Genomic DNA, 21,521 nt, shown 5'->3' with positions numbered 1-21,521 from the left:
CATGAATCTGGAGTTTGTTTGCAGTGTGAGAAGCCATGGTGCATCCATTCCTTCTCTCTCTCCTTGCAAATAAGTAAATAAGAGAATGGCTGGGCATGGTAGTGCACACCTTTAATCCTAGCCCTCAGAAGGCAGAGGTAAGAGGATCGCCATGAGTTCAAGGCCACCTTGAGACTACAGAGTGAATTCCAGGTCAGCCTGGGCTAAGTGAGACCCTACCTTAGAAAACCAAAATAATAAATAAAATAAGATAAATAAATAACAGAAAACGCATCTCCTAAGAGGCTGGGAAGGACTGATTTATGTCTCCTGTCAACCTGTGCTTGGCAGCTCCCAGAAGAGCACCCTGGCTAGGCCCACGATAGGCCTGAGAGACTGGTTTCAGGAAGGGGCATGCATGCATCATGCATCGGCAATGGATTCTCTTGATGCCACCCACATGTCCCAGGGATGCAAAACAGGGCCGTTAAAGACAAACTGGTTTTCTCCATCTTCAGTACCAGCTCCCAGAAAGGAAGGCACGTGGGTCTCTGTGTCCTTGTGACTCTCAAAGTCACATTTCTAGACCTCCTCCAGCAGAGTGCCACAGCCTTTGGCTCTACCTGTGGGCAAGACTAGAACTCAAGTCACTTGTGGACCTCTGTTCTAGTAGGGTTCTTGGGCAGAATATTCAAAAAACCTAGGGGCTAGAGAGATGGCTTAGCAGTTAATGTGCTTGCCTGCAAAGCCTTAGGACCCAGGTTCAATTCCCCAGGACCACTTAAGCCAGATGCACAAAATCATGCATACATCTGGAGTTCTCTTTATCTGCCTCTTTCTCTCATAAATAATTTAAAAACCTCGAATCTCTGTGCTGTGTGTGTGTGTGTGTTTTAAGGAGCACAGATTTAGAACCAAGAAAATGTGGCTTTTATTTTTTCTTGTGGGGACACACCATCACTGTCAAGTGCTGGTTCCCAGCTGAGGGCCACCAGGTGGCAGCAGGGAGCATCCAAGTCCCCAGTGAGGGGAGGCAAAGGCTGGAAGAGGTAGGCGTGTGCACTTACAATGTCAGAGACTAGCTGAGGGATAATGTTGGGCCTAAACACAGATCTCAAGAGGGGGCAGAAAACAATGGAGACACCTTCTGAAGGAATGAGGAAGGGAGTTCAAGACCTGGGTGAAACAGATTCTAAGGGGCATTAGATGGTAGAAGTGGGACTGGATGCCCTCTGCTGAAATCCCCTGGAAAAGCTTCAAGCTATCTGTATTCTTCCCTTGGTGGGTCAAGGTCGGGCTCCTCCTGAGAGTCATGGCCTACCTCTGGGGCAGGTGGCCAAGGGTTTTCTGGGGGCTGAGGTCCTGCTGGCCAGGGGTCATCAGGCCGTGGAGGATCAGTGCTAGGGGGCTCAGGAGGCCAGAAGCTACTTTCAGGCAGATCTCTCCAGGGACGGTTGGGACCTGGAGGTGGGGGGTCATCAAATAGAGGAGGTGTCCCTGGCCAGGGGTCACCAGGGATTGGGGGACCCTGCGGCAATGCTGAAGAGCTCTCCTCCTCTTGAGCTTCCGTGAGTTGGGGAGAGGGGTGGTCCCCAGTGCCTGAGATGCCTACAGAGAAAGAGGAAAGGTGAGAGAAATTGCCCCACCCACCCATCTTCAGACCTAGAGCTCTATCCACCCCTAACCTCTGGCCCCGAACTGGACCTCAAAAGTGCTCTCCACAAGTTCCCCAGATACTGAAACAATCTCATGCTTCTCATACAATCTCATTCATGTGTGACATGCAACCCCTAATCTCAATTAATCACATGACCAACTATACATACCCAGAACCCCTGAAATATGCTCCACCCAGCCCTGATTGGGACACCCACTGGCACTGCCCCTGACTGATCTGCACCCAATGTGATCTTCGTCCCATGCGGCACACAGACTCCACCTTCACGAAGGCCTCACTGTCCTTAACACCTACCACCAGCGATGTTCACTTCCTTGCCACATTCCTCCACCTGAACCAGACAATGAGGACCAAACGCTGCTACCAAGTGAGTTCTGAGCACCCCCACCACCACCACTCTGTGCCTACCACCTCTCCTTTGCTTCCTCAGATTGTCAACCTCTGTAAGACCCGAGTCATTTCTACCATGTCTAGTCACCCCACGTGGATAGTGTCTTTCCTGCTTACCTCCAGCACACAGGCACAGGACCAGGATCCCCAGCAGCTTCCGGTTGAGCAGCATGGCTGTCTGCTGGCCCCCAAAAGTGGGGTGCTCTGAGTCTGGGTGCCCGGGAGCCCCAAGAGGCTTTATAGGGGAGGAGGCAGAGGTGGCGGCCAATCTGTGGGGAGGGGCCGGCCCAGCCACACAAAGAATCCCATCAGAACCTAACTGGTCAAACCCGTTTGCAAGGCTAACATGGAGCCTGGTAGCGTCTCTCATTTTAGTCCCCAGCTGCCAGCTCTTCTTTCTCATCAGAGACCCAGACCCTGGGTGGCCCCACCCGTTTACCCACCTCCTCCATCCACACCCTGGAGCCGTCAGCACCCACCTGTCCTCTCCAGTCTCAAGGAAGGACACCTTTCATCCTTGCTAGCTATGGAAGCCACAGAATGGGAGCAGGCCTCGCGTGGGGAAGCACAGTAATTAGAGGCGAGGCAGGACGCCCAGGCTGGCGGGGGGCATATATGCCAGGGTGAGCCAGCACCCCAGCCTAATCCCCACTTCTTTTCCTGGCTCCTCCTCTCTCTCAGATCCAGGCAGGCTGTTTTCTAGCACATCCTTTAATAGGTACTCAGGGGCCCTCCCAAGCAGTAACATCCAAGGAATTCCATCAGGAACCACCTGGGGTGACTGGAAGAGGAAGGAGACAGAAGGATGTCCTGTAGGTCCCCACCTGGACTGATTACATTAATCCAACACTCAGGAGGAAGCGGCCTGTTGGGTAACCCTGACCTCTTCCTCGCTCAGGCCCCTGCCCTGCAGGAATGGCCCCAGCTCTATACCCATTTCACTTCTGAGAGATCTTTGACAACTCTCCAGTGTCCAAATTGGCACTCCCTCCCCATTGCTCTGTGAATGAAACCTCATTCCTCCTCTACCCAAAAGCCTGCTTGCAATGTATTCCAATTTAGCCCGCCATCCCACCCAGCTCCCCACAGGCTCTAACCCACTTCTATTCCTCTTCCTCCCCACACCCAAAGATCTCCTAAAAATTGGTCCAATCAGCCGGGTGTGGTGGCACACACCTTTAATCCCAGCAGAGGAAGAGGTAGGAGGATCGCTGTGACTTGGAGGCCACTTAGACTAGCCTCAGCTAGAGTGAGACCCTGCATCGAAAAATAACAAAAAAGGTTCCAATCATCTTGAATCAGTCATGAGGCTTTCTGTGGACTTGAGAGTAAGATCCAGACTCTCTGGGGTACCGGCCTCCCCAACACTCTCCATCCTGACCACAGCCCTGAGGTCCTTGTCTGTGTTTTTCATTAGCATGCAGGTGCTTAGCCACAGAGGTCTTGTTCACCAAGCCCACCATGAGACAATGTTGAATTTTTTGTGTGTTTTTAATATTTTTATTTATTTATTAGAGAGAAAGAGGCAGATAGAGAATGGACACACCAGGACCTTCCGCCACTGCAAACGAACTCCAGTTGCATGCACCACCATGTGCAGCTTGCTTACATGGGTCCTGGGGAATGGAACCTGGGCCCTTTGACTTTTCAGGCAAACGCCTTAACCACTAAGCAATCTCTGCAGCCCTGGTCTCCCCTCCCCCACCCCCAGACTCTTCTTAAACAAATGAAGCTTGGAGAGATGGCTCAGTGGCTAAAGATCCTTGCTTGCAAGCCTACTGGCCTGAGTTCAACTCCCTGAACCCACACAACACCAGGTACAAAGCGGCACATGCATCTGTGACCATCATGTGCTTACTGGCAATGGGAAGTGGAGCCAGGAGAATATGGAAGCTTGTGAGCCACCTAGAAGCAAGCGGCCAAAACAAAGTGACAAGGAAGACTGGCTCAAGAAAGGTAAAGGGACAGAACAAACACACAAATGTTGTCCTTAGAACTCCATACATGCACCATGACACATGTACATTCATAAATAGTCTTTTTAAAAAGCAAAACAAATAAAAGGGAATGTTTACTTCCTGTTCCTGGCATCAATCATCCAAATTAAATACATTCATACAATTTATTTTATTTTTGGAGCAAGGTCTCACTCTAGCCCAGGCTGACCTGGAACTTACTTCTTAGTCCCAGGCTAGCCTCAAACTCACAGTGATCCTCCTACTTCTTCTGAGTGTAGAGAGTGAAGGCCTATGACACTATACCCAGCACCAAATGAAAATATTTGGGGGGAAGGGAGGTGGCTCAGTGGGTAAGGTATATACTGTGTAAGCATGAGTACTTGAGTTTGAATCGCCAGCACCCTGCATAAGTCAGTTGTGGGCCTATAACCCCAGTCCTAGGGAAATGGAGAATTCCTTGAACTTGCTGGCTTCTAGCCAAAATGGTGAGATCAAGTTTCAGTAAGACCCTGTGGAGAATGATTGTGAAAGGTACTTGATGTTGACCTCTAGCCTATGCACACATATGTGTGTGTCCACCCATATACAAACATGCATATGCATACACACCACAAACACACACATACAAATACAAAAATAAATTTAAAAAACGTTTAAGTGAGAATAAAGAAAGCTGGGAGCTTCCCAAACACTCTCAAAGCAGCCAGAAAAGGGGTTTGGAAAAGGTGCCACTCAGAGGCAGAGCTGGCAGCGGCACATCTCAGCCCCAGGAAGGGGGATGCTACACTTCAGATATTCCTAAGCAACAGCTCAGCGTGCTCATATTTATTAAGTGCAGAATTCAGACTTGGTGGAAACTGGGATGGGGAGGAGGGTTGGGCTGGTCCCTCCCCCATGGGCTCTCTTCCAGACCTTCCTGGGATCCGACCCAGGCTGGCTTCCCCTCCAGTTCCCAGCTGCTCAGGTGCAGGCTAATGCAGGAGTGTTTTGATTGTCTCCTTGACAAACAGCTTCCTCTTTGGAAATGGCCTCACTGAGGCCCTGCAGATTGTCAAGCAGGACAGACAGGGACGCTAGGACACAAGACACCAAAGGGTAGGCTGTGGGTAGGGGTGGGGCCAGTGCCAGATGGGAGGGCCTGAGGGAGAAGGCTCTAGGGTCTATGGTAGGCATGTAAGAGGGTGAGGGCCTCTGAGGTATCATTACCTTTTATGGAACCCCTAGTGGACCGAGCAGCTGCTGGAGGAGATATAGGGATTGAGGATCCTGGAGGCCTGGGGCCTGACTCCACAGACTTCTCCTCATCCAGGGGGGAGGGAAGAACTGCCAGCAGTCGCTGCTGCTTGTAATGGGAGAGGAGACCCTCCTGCTGCAAGGTGGCCTGGGAAGGAGAGGGTTAAATGCCACCTAGCCCCAGATCCTCCCCCACCTCCACATTTTAGCCTACTAACCAGTCCACCTGGGAGGGGAGGGCTGCTTCCTGCTGCCCCTACCAGCAGGAGGTTCTTGTCCTTCTCCAACTCCTGCAGGCGTAGGGTCAGCCGCTGCCCTTCCTCCTTTCTGGCCTCCTCCTGCAGTCGCCTAAGCTCCTGGTTCCGCTCCTTCTCCCGGGTGGCCTTGCGCTGGATCTGGCGCAGGGAAACCACTATGGAGAAGCGGAGAAGTGTGCTCAGCAGGGTGTCAGCTGGAGCAGCCAGGCCCCTTGAAGAAACGACACTGGGTCTCCAGCTCTGGACTCTCAGGGTCTCTCCTTTTTTTTTTTTTCCAGGTAGGGTCTCACTGTAGCTCAGGCTAACCTAGATCTCATTCTGTAGTCTGGGGTGGCCTCAAACTCACAACGATCCTCCTACCTCTGCCTCCCAAGTGCTGGGATTCAAGGTGTGCGCCACCACACCTGGCTCTCACTTTTAAAAAATTTTTATTTATTTATTTATTTATTTTAGAGAAAGAACGAGGCAGAAGAGAAAAAAATGGGTGCACTGGGGCCTCCAGCCACTACAAACGAATTCCAAATGCTTGCATATCTGGTTTGTGGGTCCTGGAGAATCAAACCAAGGTCTCTTGGCTTTGCAGGCAAGTGCCTTAACCACTAAGCCATCTCTTCAGCCCTCTTTTTTTTTTTTTTTAAATTTCATTACTTTATGAGAATGAGTGAGAGAATTAACATGCCATGGCCTCTAGCCACTGCAAGCCATCTTGTGGACATGTGCAACATTGTGCACATGTGTCACCATGTGCATCTATCTTATGTGGGTTCTGGGGAGCTGAACTTGCATCTCTAGGCTTTGCAGGCAAGCACCTTAACCTCTAAGCCACCTCTCCATCCCTCAGGATCTCTTTCAGACAGTGGGAGGGATGAGGCAATGCTACAGGATCCTGAGCCCCACGTGCTCTCCTCTTCCTCCATCGAGCCAGCTGAGGAAGACCTCAACAGGCTAGAAACCAGATCCCATGCAGCTAGTGCTCCTGAGCTTTTGTGCTTTGGAGACTGAATCTCGCTATGAAGCCCAGCTAGCCCCGAACTTTTGTTCCTTCTGTTTCTTCCTCCCACAAGCTGGGATTACAGGTATGTGCCACCATGCCTGGCTAGGGCATGTTCTTAAAGTGTGATAATGATATTGTGATTAGGTAGGAGAATTTCCTATTTGTGGAACACGCGGCTGAGCAATCACAAAATACCTGCATGTGTAAATGCTGCCAACATCAGAGTAAAGGTAATGACTGACACCTGCTGGAGGAGCTGAGTATGAATCACATAACTCTGACTCCTCCAGGTCTCTAAGTTTCTGGTGGGAGCAATGGTTAGTGTTGAGGGCACTGGTGGCCTCTGCAGCAGCCGGAGCTGATACAGTGTGTTCACCAAGCATCTCGAGACTCATCTGTGCCATTCCTCCATTACTTCATCGTGTGCATGTGTCAATAAAAAGCTTTAAAACAAGCTTGGGGCTGGATGGGAATAATAACCTTGTCTCAAGGCCCACCTCCACCTGGGCACCTCTCACCAGCCTTGGCCTGCTCCCTCTTAGCCTCGTTCAGCCTCCTCTCCGTGTCTGAGAGCTGTTCCCGCAGCCGAGTCTCCACCTCCGCCACCTTCTCTTGCAGGGCTGGAGTGAAGGTGCAATGCTCAGTGTCAGGAGGAGCCCCTCGCAGGCAGAGCGGTGCCCCCAGCCCCCATGGTGCCCGCACCTTGCCCGTAGATCTCCTGCTGCTGGGTCAGCTCCTTCCGGAGACTGGCTGCCTCCTCAGTGCTCTCCTGCTGGCCCCGGCGAGCTGCCTCCAGCTGCTGGCCCACACTGACCAGGGATTCCTGGGCACACTGCAGCTCCTGCTCCAGCTGCTGGGCAACCTCACTCAGCTGCCTCCTCTCTGCCTCCCCTGGGAGGAGGACACAGTGCTCGCTCAGGACTCTCCCAGCACCACGCTCCAGACCCCAGCTCTTCCCTCCTCCTCTTCGGCCCCCAAGCATACCTTGCTCTCGGGCCCGGCCCACCTCCTGTTGGATAAGGTGGGCGCTTAGCTGTAGCTCTGCATCCAGGCGGTTCCGCTCTTCCCGCAGCTGTTGCAACTCAAGGTTCAGGTCCAAGTCCAACGGGGGTGGGGCTGGAAGTAGCGGACAGCTGGGACAGAGAAAAGGATCCAGGTAATTCACTCAGCTGCTGGACCCCTGACCTCCCACTGGTTCTGTTTTGGGTCCCAGCAGCCAACACAGGCACTCATGCCTGCCCCTCAAGTGCCTGAACTTTACCTCTCCAGCCGCAGCTGAGCGACAGCCAGTTTTCGAGCCATCAGGCCTGGGAGTGAAGAAACAGAAAAACAGAGATGAGCACATGAGGACAAAAGGGGACACAGATGTAAAGAGTAAAGTGATGCAAGGACTGGTTAGCAAGAGAAAGGAGGATGAACATGAAGTCAGAGACCAGGGCTAGGAAGAGAAGGGCGGGAGGTACCTACGACTGCTCTACCTACCCTGGATGGTGTGGACCTGGCGGACAGCATAGCTGAGTCGGTTGCTGAGGCTGGGAAGCCGGGCTACAGCCCGGTCCAACTTGGTCACTGTGTTCTGGAAGCTGATCTCAGAGCTGGAGGAAGGCAGGTGAGGTCATGAACCCTCCCCTCCCCATCTCTAAAGGACTTTCAGGGCCTGGTACGGAGGACACCACCTACCCTGCATTGCTACACAGTGCAGGAAGCAGGGAAGAGGTCAGGACCCTGGCAGAAAGCCTAGTGCTGGAGCTGCCTGTGTGTAAGTCATACTCAAGCTTCTCAAAGAAGAATTAAAGAAGAGGCAGGCTGCCGTGATAGCTCAATGGTTAAAGGTGCTTACAGGCAAAGCCTGATGCCTGGGTTCAATTCTCTGGTACCCACATAAAGCCAAATGCAAAAAGTGGCATCTGCAGCTGGATTTCATTTGCAGTAGCAAGGGGCCCTGGTGTGCCTATACTCTCTCTGTGTCTCAAATAAATAAATAAAAATATTTTAAGAAATTCAAAGCCAAGTATGGTGATGCACACCTTTAATACCAGCACTTAGGAGGCAGAGGTAGGAGAAGGATCACTGGGAATTCAAGGCCACCCTGAGACTACATAATGAATTCCAAGTCAGCCTGGGCTAGAGTGAGACCCTACCTAGAAAAAAAACAAAAAAGCAAACACAAAAAAGGGGGGTTACTTGGGAGACAGAGGTAGGACAACTGCCGTGAGTTCAAGGCCACCCTGAGACTACAGAGTAAATTCCAGGTCAGCCTGAACTAGAGAGAGACCCTACCTCGAAAAAAAAAAAACAAAAAACTGGGGGCTGGAGAGATGGCTTAGTGGTTAAGGCATTTGCCTGAAAAAACATAAGGACCCAGGTTTGATTCCCCACTACCCACGTAAGCCAGATGCACAAGGTGGCACATGCATCTGGAGTTTGTTTCCAGTGGCTGGAGGACCTGGCACACCCATCCTCTATCTGCCTCTTTCTCTCAAATATATAAATATATATATTTTTTAATTGTGGGGATCTAGAGAGAAAGCTCAGTGGTTAAGACACAAAGCTTAAGGATGTAGGTTCAATTTCCCAGTATCCATATAAAACCCAGATGCACAAGGTGGCACATGCATCTGGAGTTCAGCTGCAGTGGCTACAGTCCCTGGTGTGTGCCTATTCTCTCTCTCTCAAGTAAATAAATTATTATTTACTTATATTTATTATATATATTATATTTATTATTTATATTTATATAATTACATTCTATATATATATATATCCACATACACACACATATATATATATATATTTTTTTTTTTAAATTTTTGCCAGCCAGGGATAGTATGAGACCCTAAAAAAAAAAAAATCCAGTTCAAACAAGCAAAACAGAACACAGCTATCCTCCTACCTCTGCCTCCCCTTGTGCTGGGATTAAAGGCATGCACCACCATGCCCAGCTTTTTCTGTTTTTGTTTTTGTTTTTTGAGGTAGGGTTTCATGCTAGCTCAGGCTCTCCTGGAATTCACTATGTAGTCTCAAGGGTGGCTTCAAACTCATGGCAATCCTCCTACCTCTGCCTCCTGAGTGCCCCAGCACTTGATTAAAGGCGTGCACCACCACACCCGGCCCAGCTTTTTTTTTTTTTTTTAATTGGGGGGGGGCAGATAGAGAAAAAGAGAGAATTGGGTGTGCCAGGGCTTTTAGCCAGTACAAACGAACTCCAGACACATGCGCCCCCTTGTGCATCTGGTTACGTGGGTCCTAGGGAATTGAACTGGGGTCCTTAGACTTCACAGGCAAATCCCTTAACTGCTAAGCCATTTCACCAGCCCCCTGCCTTTTTAAATTTTTATTTATTTATTTGAGAGAGAGAAAAAGAGGCAGATAGAGAGAATGGGCTCACCAGGGCCTCCACCCACTGCAAACAAACTCCAGATGCATGTGCCACCTTGTGTATTTGGCTTACATGGGTAGTGGGGAATTCAACGTAAGTTCTTAGGCTTCATAGACAAGCACCTCAACCAGTAAGCCATCTCTCCAGGCCCACAACCTGTTTTTTGATCACTAGTATGCATGAGACCAAAGTTACCTTCTGGCACTGGAACCCAGAGCACAGATTTAAGGACAGCACCAGGTGCTTATCAACAGCTGTGCCAAAGCAAAACCCACATTAGCTCAGAAAATGGAGAAGTAAAAGGCCTGCACAGAGGGACTGGGCAGTACCTAGAAGCAGGGTGACACCTCTTCAGGACAAGCTAGCAGCACAGATCACTTTCTTTAGAAATCACTGGAGAAGGTGCAGCCAACACCCAGCATGGCTCTTATTAAACCACTTTCTGATAAAGTCTTCAGGTCATCTTGAGACTCACTAACACACCTGGCAACAACAGCCAAGTGACTTTTTGGTGATAAATCATCAGCAAAAATTCCTGGGACCTCCCTGGTAGCAAAGTAAAACCCCGCCCTGGCACACCTTTCTATTCTAGGGGCAGGAGATACACATCCTGTGTTGGGTCTGGACAGTGAGTGGTTCCTCCCACAGGCTTGAAATGTTTCACTGGTGCAGGGGACTGAAACCGTTTATGCTAGACAAATGCTCTACCACTGAGCTACACCATAGTCTTGGCATACATTTAGACAGTATCTAATAAGCAAGTAGGGACTACCATTAAATTAATACAGCAGGGCTGGAGAGATGTCTTAGTGGTTAGGCACTTGCCTGCAAAGCCAAAGGACCTAGGTTCAATTTCCCAGGACCCACATAAGCCAAATGTACAAGTGCCGCATGTGTCTGGAGTTCGTTTGCAGTGGCTGGAGACCCTGGTGCACCCATTCTCTATCTGTACCCCCTTCCCTCTCTCTCAAACAATTAAAAAAAAAAAAGAGCCAGGCGTGGTGGCGCATACTTTTAATCCCAGCACTAGGGAGGCAGAGGTAAGAGGATCGCAATGAGTTTGAGGCCTCTCTGAGAATACATAGTGAATTCCAGGACAGCCTGAGCTACAATGAAACCCTACCTCAAAAAACCAAAAAGAAAAAGTAAACTTTTTTTTCCAACTAAACAAATCATGAAGAGAGGGAGGGAGAGGAGGGAGGCGATAGGAAGGCAGAGACCACGATCATGTCTGCCGGGTAGTTCTGAAGGTGGGGTGCCTCCCAGCTCTTCTTCGCAGCTGCAGCTGCTACTGAATTCAGGAGGCGGAGAGCCCTCGCTCCAGGCCAGCTGCACAGTAAGAGTGCATGGCAAGTGATGGTGGGACGTTGAGGGAGAAATCAAACAAAAGCTTTCTGAGGCCTAAGTGAATCCCATGCTCTCATTCCCCTCCAACCACACCTTTCCTGAGGCTCTTGGTGGCCAGGAAGCAGGGGACACAGCATGCTCCTGCAGATACCTGCTCACGGCACTGGCCAGGCGCTCCAGCTGCTCCTCAGTAGAGGCTGTCAGCTCCTGTTGCCTTCGCTTGGCCTCCTGAGTACGGTTCAGCTCCATCCGCAGAGCCTGGCAAGGATGCAGTTTTCTGAGGTAGGGTCTCACTCTAGCCCAGGCTGACCAGGAATTCACTATGTAGTCTCAGGGTGGCCTCAAACTCAAGGCAATCCTCTCCTACCTCTGCCTCCCGAGTGCCGGGACTAAAGCCTGCACCATCACGCCAGGCTCAAGGATGCAGTTTAAAAAAAAAAAAAAAAAAAAAAAAAAGTGGTTGCTGGGTGTGGTAGCACACATCTTTAATCCCAGCACCTGGGAGGCCAAGATAGGAGGATTGCCATGAGTTAGAGAATACCATGAGACTACAGAGTGAATTCTAGATTCCAGGTCAGCCTGGGCTGGAGCGAGACCCTACCTCTGGGGAAAAAATAAATAAATAAATAAATAAATAAGTAAACAAACTAAACTAGTGCTGGGGAAATGGCTTAGCGATTAAGGCGTTTGCCTGAAAAGTCTAAGGACCCCAGTTCAATTCCCCAGGACCCATGTCAACCAGATGCACAAGGGGGCTCATGCATCTGGAGTTCGTTTGCAGTGGCTAGAGGCCCTGGTGTGCCCATTCTTGCTTTCTCTCTATCTGCCTCATTCTCTCTCAAATAAATTATTAAAAAAAAAAAAAAAAAACTGGTGTTCCTCCCTGGTATCTGGCCAGAGGCTTCACACCCCCCCCCCCCAGTCTTCCAGTCTCAGACCTTAGCACCCATCCGCTCCACCTCCACCTCCGCGGCTTTGTCCTGCAAGGCTCGCTGCAGGATGGCCAGCTCCTGGCTCTGGGCTGTCAGTCGCTCCTGGAGTTCTGCTACCTGGGAAGGAGTGGGAGCTAGGCGGGGGAAGTCTAGAGGAGAAGGCTGTGGGGGACACAGAGGCAGACAAGCAGCCTGGGCTCCTGAGGGTGCAGTCTGAGTCCACTTCACCTTTTAGGAGCACATTCCATGGACCCACGCTGAGCAACTCTCCCGAGCCTCCCTGGGACCATGCCAAGGCCGATGATGTCACCTCTCAGAGAGGCTGTCCCTGACCATCCTGTGTGTGTGTCACCAGGTGTAAGTTTTCTGACTAGTACATGTAAGTGTCCGGCATTACCCGTCTGTGTCCTTGCTTATCTGTGCATCTGCACTGAAGCACTTAGGCTCGGTGAGGACAGAGCCCTGACCTGGCCCTTCAGCTGCTCCGTGGAGCCCCTGTGCTCCAGCTGCTGGGACTTGAGCTGCACCATGAGCACGAACACCTTCTCCCGCCAACAGCCCAGCAGGGACTGACACTTCTTAGCAAGCTCGGGCTCCAGAGCGTCTGAAGATTGGGCCTGAGTGTGGGAAAAGGAGGGACAGGTGGCTCCCGAGGAAGCAGGAAGGAGGTACCCTCTTTGCTTTTTCCATCCTGCCGGAGCAACATAGGCCACGGCAAAGAGTTAGGGGAACAAAGATCTTGGCAGCACACTGACTCCTGCCATCCACAGGGAGGAAGCCTGGTGGCAGAGGTTCAGTCCAGAGGGTGAGGGCTACCCAAGAAGAGCCCTACCTTCCTGATCAGCTCCTCCTCCTGCAGGGTAAGCATGTGTGTGAGGCTCTGCACACGCACCTCCAGCAGCTCTACAGTGGCCTGCAGGCCATCCCGGTCCTCCTGCAAGTGCTGACACAAAAGACGGCTCCATCATTAAGGGTCTTTGAGCCTGCGGCAAGTCTGGGCCCTGTGACAGCTGGGCCTCCCTTCCCGGGGACTGTACCACCCCCTGGCCTAATCTTTCTTGGCCCTCCACAAGGAACCCCTCCACCTTCTCCAACCTGCACAGTGTCCAGAAGCTCCCGCCGCTCCGGTTCCCATGCCTGGCTGTGGGCCTCAGGAGGGACTTGTTCCCCCACATAGTTCCTCAGATTCTCCACCAAGGTCACCTGAGCTTCCAACTCTTCTTGGGTCTTACTGGGGTTAAGACAGAATGGAAAAGCCCTCAGTGGGACGGCCTAGAGGCACCCATACCACTGACTGCCAGGCCCTGTTCAGCCCTACCCACTGACCTCAGCTGTCTCCGCAGCAGCTCGCCCTCCTTCTGGGCCAGAGCCAGCTCCTTGGCTTCCCCTGCTCTCCTCATTTCCAAACTACTCAGAGACTTCTCCAAGCCCTCGGCCTTGCTGATCAAACTGGAAAGAGCCCCCTGGTGAGCCTGGGTCAAGGACAACAGCTGTAGGGAAGAGAGTGGGCTTCAGCAAGGACCAGTTCACCCCACTTTAGGGCTTTAGCCCTCCACTCCCACTGTCTTGTGACCTCAAAGAGCCACCCCGCAGGTCACTCACCATAATGCAAACCAAGACAGTCTTGGGCACCTTGTTCTCCCCAGTTGCTCTCAAGCAACAAGGACCTGCTTCCTATCAGATCTTGTCACTTCTCTGTCTCTCCATGACAACAACCTGACAACCTTGCCTCTTGGCTAGGTAATGGCATCCATCTTCTAACCAGTGGCTTATCCATGACACTCAGAACCAAGCCCAGGTATCTTCCCCTGCCTGTGACAGACCAGCCCACTTCTTCAAGGTCTCTCCTGTGTCTGTCCCCGGCTCCCTTGTTCCAGGCACAAGTCACCTGCTCTAGAGTGCAGATGACAGGCCCTTGTCATGAAAGCCTCCATTCCCCCCACCACGCTGCTCTGGCCTATCACTGCAGCTTTCTTTTCATTTTTTATTTTTGTTTCATTTTCCAAGGTAGGGTCTCATACCAGCTCAGGCTGACCTGGAATTCACTATGTAGTCTCAGGGTGGCCTTGAACTCATGGTGATCCTCCTACCTCTGCCTTCCGAGTTCTGGGATTAACAGCGTGTGCCACCATGCCTGGCTATCACTGCAGCTTTCTGAACAAGGACCTGTCATCCTTCTTCCCTATGTGGAAAACATACTGTGGGCATGTCCCCTCTCACTACCTCTCAAGCAGTGCCATGGACACCAGAGTGACTTAAGAGCTGTGAGATGGACGAGTGAGGTGGATGAAGGTCACCATGCTTTTTCATCCTTTTCTTAAGAGGACCCTATTGGTTTTACATATACATATATACATATATACATATATGTACATATATATATATATATATATATATATTTTTTTTTTTTTCGGTTTTTCAAGGTAGAGTCTCACTCTAGCTCAGGCTGACCTGGAATTCACTATGTTATCTCAGGGTGGCCTCAAACTTACGGCGATCCTCCTACCTCTGCCTCCTGAGAGCTGGGATTAAAGGCGTGCGCAAGCTCCAAGAAGCCTCCTGTCTCCACCTCCTCAGTACTGGGAACACAGGGATGTACCACCATGATGACATTTTACATGGGTCCTAGGGATTCAAACTCAGGCCCTCATGCTTGCACAGAAATCACTGTGTCCTCCAAGCCATCTGCTCTGCCCTACTGCTTAATCTACCTCGCCCCAGCCTTTTCTCCACACCACAGTGAATTTTTCATATAAAGCCCAAAACTTGGGCTGTAGAGATGGCTCAGCAGCTAAAGCACTTGCTGGCAAAGCCTAATGGCCTGGGTTCAATTTCCCAGTACCCACATAAAGACAAATGCAGAGTTTCATTTACAGTGGGGAGTGGCCCTGACATGCTCATTCTCTCCCCAGCTGGCAAATAACTGTTCTTTTGTTGTTGTTTGGTTTTTCGAGGTAAGGTCTCACTCTAGCCCAGGTTGACCTGGAATTCACTATGTAGTCTCCCAGGGTGGCCTCGAACTCATGGTGATCCTCCTACTTCTGCCTCCCAAGTGCTGGGATTAAAAGCCACATGCACATGGTGGCACATGTGTCTGGGATAGTTTATTTGCAGTGGCTTGAGATCCTGGCATGCCTATTAGCTCTCTCTTTATCTACCTGCCTCTTTCTCTCTCTCAAATAATAAATAAATAAATAAAATGAGACCCTGCCGCAAAAAAACAAAAGTTTAGCCAGGTGTGGTGGCACACGCCTTTAGTCTCAGCACTAAGGAGGCAGAGGTAGGACCACCATGAGTTCAAAGCCACCCTGAGACTACATAGTGAATTCCAAGTCAGCCTGAGCTAGAGTGATACCCTACCTCAAAAAACAAAGCCGGGTGTGGTGGTGCACGCCTTTAATCCCAGCACTCGAGAGGCAGAGGTAGGAGGATCTCTGTGAATTCGAGGCCACCCTGAGACTCCATAGTAAATTCCAGATCAGCCTGGGCTAAAGTGAAACCCTATCTCAAAAAACAAAAAAAAAAAAAAAAAAAGCTTTCAATGATTTGGGGGGAGCAGTTTTATAACCTTTTTTAACAATCAACAGCTAGCCTCATCCACAATGACTTACTATCTAAGGACTGGGAATATAGCTCAATGGTAGAAACTTGTCTTGCATGTGATAGGTTCAAACCCCTCACTAAAAAAAAAAATTAAAGGCCAGGCGTGATGGCACACACCTTTAATCCTAGCACATGGGAGGCAGAGATAAGAGGATCACTGTGAGTTGGAGGCCAGTCTGAGACTACATAGTGAATTCCAGTCAGCCTAGGCTACACTTACCCTAAAAACGTAATAATAATAAAAAAATACAAGCCAGGGGTGGTGGAATATGCCTTTAATCCCAACACTCAGGAGACAGTAGCAGGAGGGTTGCTGTGAGTTTGAGGTCACCCTGAAATTACATAGGTCAGCCTAGGCAAGACCCTACCTCAAAAAAAAAAAAAATTCCAAGCCGGGCGTGGTGGCGCACGCCTTTAATCCCAGCACTCGGGAGGCAGAGGTAGGAGGATTGCCATGAGTTCAAGGCCACCCTGAGATGACAGAGTTAATTCCAGGTCAGCCTGGACCAGAGTGAGACCCTACCTCGAAAAAAAAAAAAAAAAAAATTCCAATCACTGTCTAGATTCTTTTAAACATTATTTTATTCACTTATTTATTTGAGAGAAAGAGGTAGAGAGAGAACGGTATTGCCAGGGCCTCTAGCCACTGCAAATGAACTCCAGATGCATATGCCATTCTGTGCATCTAGCTTACATGGCTACTGGGAAATTGAACCTAGGTGCTTAGGCTTCTCAGGCAAGTACCTTAACCACTAAGCAATCTCTCCAGTCCTGGGGCAGATTTTTTAACATGGTTTATAGGGTCACAGGTCACCAAACTGTAGACAAACTACAAAGCTTGTTGAGTGATGGTACAGTACATCTGCAGAGAAACTTCTCTTGTGATGACTCACAGGCAGGAAAGGCTTCCCTACACCAGCAGTGTGTCCTGTCTTCTACTGGTACCTTTATGGTTTCCTTTCTGACATCTCAGCTGGCTGAGGTGGTCTCTCCTCAGCCCCAGTCTACATCAGTACTGACTGGCAATTTGGTCATGGAGTCCCTAGCTCCTGTATCAGTGATGGCAAAAAAGTCCTGCAATTTGCTGGGAAGCTCCTACCCAGCCATACCCCATGTTCACCTGCTCCTGGTGCAGCCTCTGAAACTCCTCCAGCTCCCTTTTGTTCCCCTCTTCCAGGTTTTTCCGGACCAATTCAGCCCCAGCCAAGGCAGCACGCAGGCCCTCAGCCTCCGCCCGGCCAGCCTTCTCTGCCAGTGTAAGAGCCTCCAGCTCCATGGCCTGGGCGTCCAGCTTCATCTTCTGCTGCAGTGAGGTCTCCCGCAGGACCCGGGCCTCGTCTTCCAGCCGCCGCAGATCTTGCAACTGCCGAGAGATCAGCTCAGCCTGCTGGCTCAGGGCATGAGAGTCCCCCAGTTCCAAGAACCTTCAAAGACAAGGGCACAGGTGAGATGTGTCTCACGTGCTGCTGGGAGAGTGGCTAAGAACATTCATGGAGACAGGTAAAAGAGTCAGGCATGGTAGCGCACACCTTTAATCGCAGCACTTGAGAGGCAAAGGTAGGAGGATTACCATGAGTCCGAGGCCAACCTAAGACTACATAGTGAATTCCAAGTCAGCCTGGGCTAGAGCAAGACCCTACTTTGGAAAAACCAAAAGAATAAAAAATAAAAGAGTACCCCTGCTTTTATGTTGGGAAGCAGGGGATAGAGCTGAGGCAGAAAGGTCTCCACATTCATATATCATTCATCAGGTCCCTGCTAAACCTCCTAGGTTCACTGTCTGGGCTCAGAGGACCTACGGCTAATGAGACCAGCAAACATGATCCATCTCTCCAGATATCTATACATAAGCAAATACATTAAACATCGAATATGCACATCAAGAGACCATATATTTTGTTTTGTTTTGTTTTGTTTTGTTTTCAAGGCAGCGTCTCACTCTAGCCCAAACTGAGGTGGCACTCACACTATAGCCCCACGCTGGCCTTGAACCCACAGTGATCCTCCTACCTCAGCCTCCGGAATGCTGCCCACATATTCTGAGAGTAAAGATTGGAAGAACAGCCAGGTGTGGTGGCACACACGTTTAATCCCAGCACTGGGGAGGCAGAGGTAGGAGGATTACTGCGAGTTCGAGGCCACCCTGAGACTACATAGTGAATTCCAGGTCAGCCTGAGCTGAAGTGAGAACCTACCTTGAAACTAACCCCCCCCCAAAAAAAAACACTGAAGAACATCCAAGAACTTGTGAACTATAATTTAAGGGGAAGAAAGAGCAAGAGAAGGACAGGAATTACAGGACATGAACTTCTGGTATCAACATAGCAAGGCCAAGTGCTAGCTACAGACTCTCTTTTTGTTTTGTTTCATTTTAGGTTTTATTTTATTTATTTAAAAGAAGAGAGGGGGGAAAATGAATATGAGCTAGGCGTGGTAGCACACGCCTTTAATCCCAGCACTCAGGAGGCAGAGGTAAGAAGATAGCCATGAGTTCAAGGCCACCTTGAGACTACATAGTAAATTCCAGGTTAGCCTGGGCTAGAGTGAAACCCTACCTCGAAAACAAAAATAATAATAATAATAATGATGATGATGATGATGTACCAGGGCTTCCTGCTACTGGAAATGAGCTCTAGATGCATGCACCTCTTTGTGCATCTGGCTTTTCGTGGGTACTGGGAAATTGAAGCCAGGCCAGCATGCTTTTCAAGTACGTACCTTTAAATGCTGAGCCATCTCTCCAGACCCTGTTTTCATTTCTTTGAAAAAGACTAGCCATGAACTCCTAATGCTACTGCCTCAACCTCCCAAACACTAGGATTGCAGATGTGCACCACCACACTCAGGTCATAGACAGAGGCTTTTATGGAGTGTTTGGTACACCATACAAGGAATCTGAGGACACTTCAATAAATGACATATTCACAACCTTTGCAGAACAGCCTACTGGAGTCATGAAAGTCTCTACTTAGTATGTTACAAGGCTCCTAAGATAGCTCCCTCATTGAGACCCATAGGATTCTCTCCCCCAACCCCCAGGCAGTGCCTCACTTTAGCACAGCCTGACCTGGCACTCACTCTGTAGTCCCAAACTGGCCTTGAACTCATAGCAATCCTCCAGAATACTGGGATTAAAAGTGTACACCACCACTCTTGGCTTTTTCTTTTCTTTTCTTTTTCTTTTCAGCAATTTGTAGGCTAGGGAAATTAAATGACTTGTTACAAGTTCCCTAGCTGACAGCTAAACCAGAAATAGAATTTCTGTCCCGGACACAGGTCTAGTCTCTCCACCCAACCCCCTTCTTCAGGATGCTCCTTTCTTGGAGAGCAGCAGAATGACACTGTAGTATATTCAGGGAAAGACACACATAAAGCAACAAAAACAACAACTCTCAAGAAAACACATTCACAGCATGGCCAGCTTTGGTGGCATGTTTCTGTAAAGACCCTTTGCAGCGACTCCATCAGAATGAACCAGCACATCACTGTACGGGTCTATACGTTTAATGTGAACTTCTTGCTTAATACAGAGCTTTATGATAGCACTGGCAAACCTATTTCCTCCTTGGGTAGTTAAACTCTTTATTAGTTGAGAATTTAAAGAATTTTCAGTCGCCTGGTGTGGTGGCACACGCCTCTAATCCCAGCACTCGGGAGGCAGAGGTAGGAGGATCGCCATGAGTTCGAGGCCACCCTGAGACTCCATAGTGAATTCCAGGTCAGCCTGGGCTAGAGTGAGACCCTACCTCGGAAAAAAACAAAACAAAACATCAGGCCGGGCATGGTAGTGCACTCCTCTAATCCCAGCACTCAGGAGGCAGATGTAGAAGGATCACTGTGAGTTCGAGGCCATCCTGAAACTATATAGTGCATTCCAGGTCAGCCTGGGCTAGAGTGGGACCCTACCTTAAAAACCAAAAAACAATAATTAATAAAAAATAATAATTATTATTATTATTATTTTCAGGATCTCCCTTTTGTTATCCCCATCCCTAGGCCTGGCGCATTTTTTTGTTTATGCATTGTAGGTACCGATAACTGCTCATGAACGAATGCCATGCTATGAAACGAAGGGGTACAAAACGGTGAGGAACCTGGTTAGTGAAGTCACTAGCCAGTCTGAGAAAACAGCCATGAGGGATCCCTACCTGCTTTGCATTCCTGGTCCCTGTGCATCTCCAGAAACATTCTGTCTCCACATGGTCACTCGAGGCCTTTCTAAGACATCTTGATTTGCTGTGGGTGGGACCAGGTGGATGTCTGAAGCCCAGGTTGGGGCCATTCTTGGCACAGTTGGGAGGGGCCGGGCTTGGAAGTGAGAGGGGGGAATCAAACCAGTGAAACCTGTGGAATCACAAGCATAATGAAGGTCAGTTTCTCAAAGAGGGACCATCATCAGTCCCCTTGACTGGCCTACTGACCTGAAGGTGGCAACATCTCTATAAAATTTGAAGGCTCTAGATTCTGTCTCCAGCCATTTATGCTCCCCTGGACAATAGGAGAAACAAGGACACTCCAGTTCAATTTTCAGGCCACCTTCCAAAGAGAAAGGCCCTACAATAACAAAGTCATAATCCTTAAATTACAGACAGGTCCACCCAACTCTCAGCTCCTTTACCTATTTCCCCAAGAGGCAGGAGATAAACCCCAAACCACTTGCTTGATCCCACCTGGCTCCTGATAGAACTAGACAGTGATGACAGGGAGAGAATTAACTGAGACAGGCCCAGGGGACGCTGGTGGCCAACTGCTCCTACTTATAGGTTCTAGCAGCGAATGGGGGGGGAGGGGTGCCTTTACCTTCCTCCTCAAATTTCTACGAACCCTGTGGCTCGGGGCTGGAGATGGGAAAGGAGGCATACGATACAAGGAGCTCAGTCTCCCGAGTTCTCTCCATGTTGCAACAGGGCCTTGGGGAAGCCCATCTAGGCTCCACCAAGCCATGGCTCTTGGCTCACTCCCTATTAAAGCACTGGGCCAAGGCTTGGTCCCAGAAGAATGTGGCTGCACGGGAGGCAAGTGTCTCCCTGAGAGCCCTAAGAATCCGGACAACTCCCTGCCATCTCATCTGATCCTCTCCGCCTCGTGCCTCAGTTTCTCTCTACCGCGCTGCGCTCTCAGCTTCCATTGTGGATACCCTCCTCTCTCAAGAGTCCCACAGGGCACAGTGCGCTCCTTAAGCCCTGACCTCTTCCCTCCCTCCCGAGCCCGTCTACTTCTCACCCACACCTAAGATTTCTACCCCCTTCCCTTCCCGCGTCCTAACCGGCTTTTGTCTTCGTGGGCATCCTCACCTCCGCTAACAGCTAGCCCTATCTACTCCCCACAGACACCCCTGGCTCTGCCCCCTGGGGACCCTCCCTCTGTGTTAAGGTTGTTTTGACCACTTCATCCGTTCCCTGACCCGATTCCTGCACTCCTCTTCCCCTACGGACCTCCTCCACCCACCCCAACACCCTCAGGACCCTTCCCACCCCCAACCGACTCTCCCGGAACGCCCCTCACCCAGCGCGCGACCCTGGCTCCGCTCTTTGGCCACGCCCCCACACGTCCTCAACCAGGCTCCGCCCCCTAAGGCGCATGCGCAAGGCGGGCAGGTTGGAGGGCTACTCTAAAAAATCTCATTTCTCCTCCGTAGAGGGAGAAAACACACGCAGGCGCACTGACGTGTAAGGCTGGGCCCAATTAAGCAGATCCCTGCATCTCCGCGCCCTGACGACTCCTCCCCACCTCGGGAACCCGGGAAAATATGGGACCCAATAAGAAAAGGC

General features: G+C 50.2%; 2 protein-coding genes across 11 annotated transcripts; both read right to left on the bottom strand.

Moving 5' to 3' along the window:
* Positions 1-891: 891 nt before the first annotated feature.
* Psors1c2 (psoriasis susceptibility 1 candidate 2) lies at positions 892-2,784 on the bottom strand. 2 transcript variants are annotated; one of them, XM_004671890.2, is made up of 3 exons: positions 2,527-2,784; positions 2,165-2,282; positions 892-1,587 (listed from the first exon to the last, which is right to left on the bottom strand). In XM_004671890.2, exons 2-3 carry the CDS (start codon positions 2,217-2,219, stop codon positions 1,241-1,243), a joined length of 402 nt encoding a protein of 133 aa, XP_004671947.2. In that variant the 5' UTR covers positions 2,220-2,282; positions 2,527-2,784; the 3' UTR covers positions 892-1,240. The 2 variants fall into 2 exon arrangements, with proteins under 2 accessions (XP_004671947.2, XP_045013416.1); XM_045157481.1 differs by having other exon boundaries at positions 2,165-2,316; positions 2,527-2,783.
* Positions 2,785-4,642: 1,858 nt separating this feature from the next.
* On the bottom strand, positions 4,643-21,385 carry Cchcr1 (coiled-coil alpha-helical rod protein 1). Of its 9 annotated transcripts, none has more exons than XM_045156579.1 (18): positions 21,256-21,313; positions 20,172-20,304; positions 19,899-20,094; positions 16,871-17,174; positions 13,474-13,637; positions 13,243-13,378; positions 12,980-13,090; positions 12,615-12,764; positions 12,154-12,264; positions 11,367-11,473; positions 7,972-8,084; positions 7,751-7,796; positions 7,474-7,622; positions 7,192-7,380; positions 7,008-7,109; positions 5,457-5,650; positions 5,212-5,386; positions 4,643-5,078 (listed from the first exon to the last, which is right to left on the bottom strand). In XM_045156579.1, exons 2-18 carry the CDS (start codon positions 20,185-20,187, stop codon positions 4,966-4,968), a joined length of 2,376 nt encoding a protein of 791 aa, XP_045012514.1. In that variant the 5' UTR covers positions 20,188-20,304; positions 21,256-21,313; the 3' UTR covers positions 4,643-4,965. The 9 variants fall into 9 exon arrangements, with proteins under 9 accessions (XP_045012514.1, XP_045012515.1, XP_045012516.1 ...); XM_045156580.1 differs by having other exon boundaries at positions 20,172-20,238; XM_045156581.1 differs by lacking the exon at positions 21,256-21,313 and adding an exon at positions 21,017-21,153 and having other exon boundaries at positions 20,172-20,238.
* Positions 21,386-21,521: the final 136 nt, after the last annotated feature.

The sequence above is a fragment of the Jaculus jaculus genome, chromosome 8, assembly GCF_020740685.1.
Source record: "Jaculus jaculus isolate mJacJac1 chromosome 8, mJacJac1.mat.Y.cur, whole genome shotgun sequence".
Lineage (NCBI taxonomy): Eukaryota > Metazoa > Chordata > Mammalia > Rodentia > Dipodidae > Jaculus > Jaculus jaculus.
This window is presented reverse-complemented; position numbering and strand designations above follow the sequence as displayed.

What these genes read in the sequence shown, in the direction of transcription:
- Psors1c2 (XM_004671890.2), bottom strand. Translation starts at nt 2,219, where the DNA reads ATGCTGCTCAACCGGAAGCTGCTGGGGATCCTGGTCCTGTGCCTGTGT. An exon ending in CCTGTGCCTGTGTGCTGGAG is followed by an intron (nt 1,588 to 2,164) that starts GTAAGCAGGAAA and finishes CTTTCTCTGTAG; the next exon opens with GCATCTCAGGCACTGGGGAC.
- Cchcr1 (XM_045156574.1), bottom strand. Translation starts at nt 20,694, where the DNA reads ATGGCTTGGTGGAGCCTAGATGGGCTTCCCCAAGGCCCTGTTGCAACA. An exon ending in GGACCAGGAATGCAAAGCAG is followed by an intron (nt 17,175 to 19,898) that starts GTAGGGATCCCT and finishes TTGTCTTTGAAG; the next exon opens with GTTCTTGGAACTGGGGGACT. An exon ending in CCAGGTCCACACCATCCAGG is followed by an intron (nt 7,797 to 7,971) that starts GTAGGTAGAGCA and finishes CTTCACTCCCAG; the next exon opens with GCCTGATGGCTCGAAAACTG.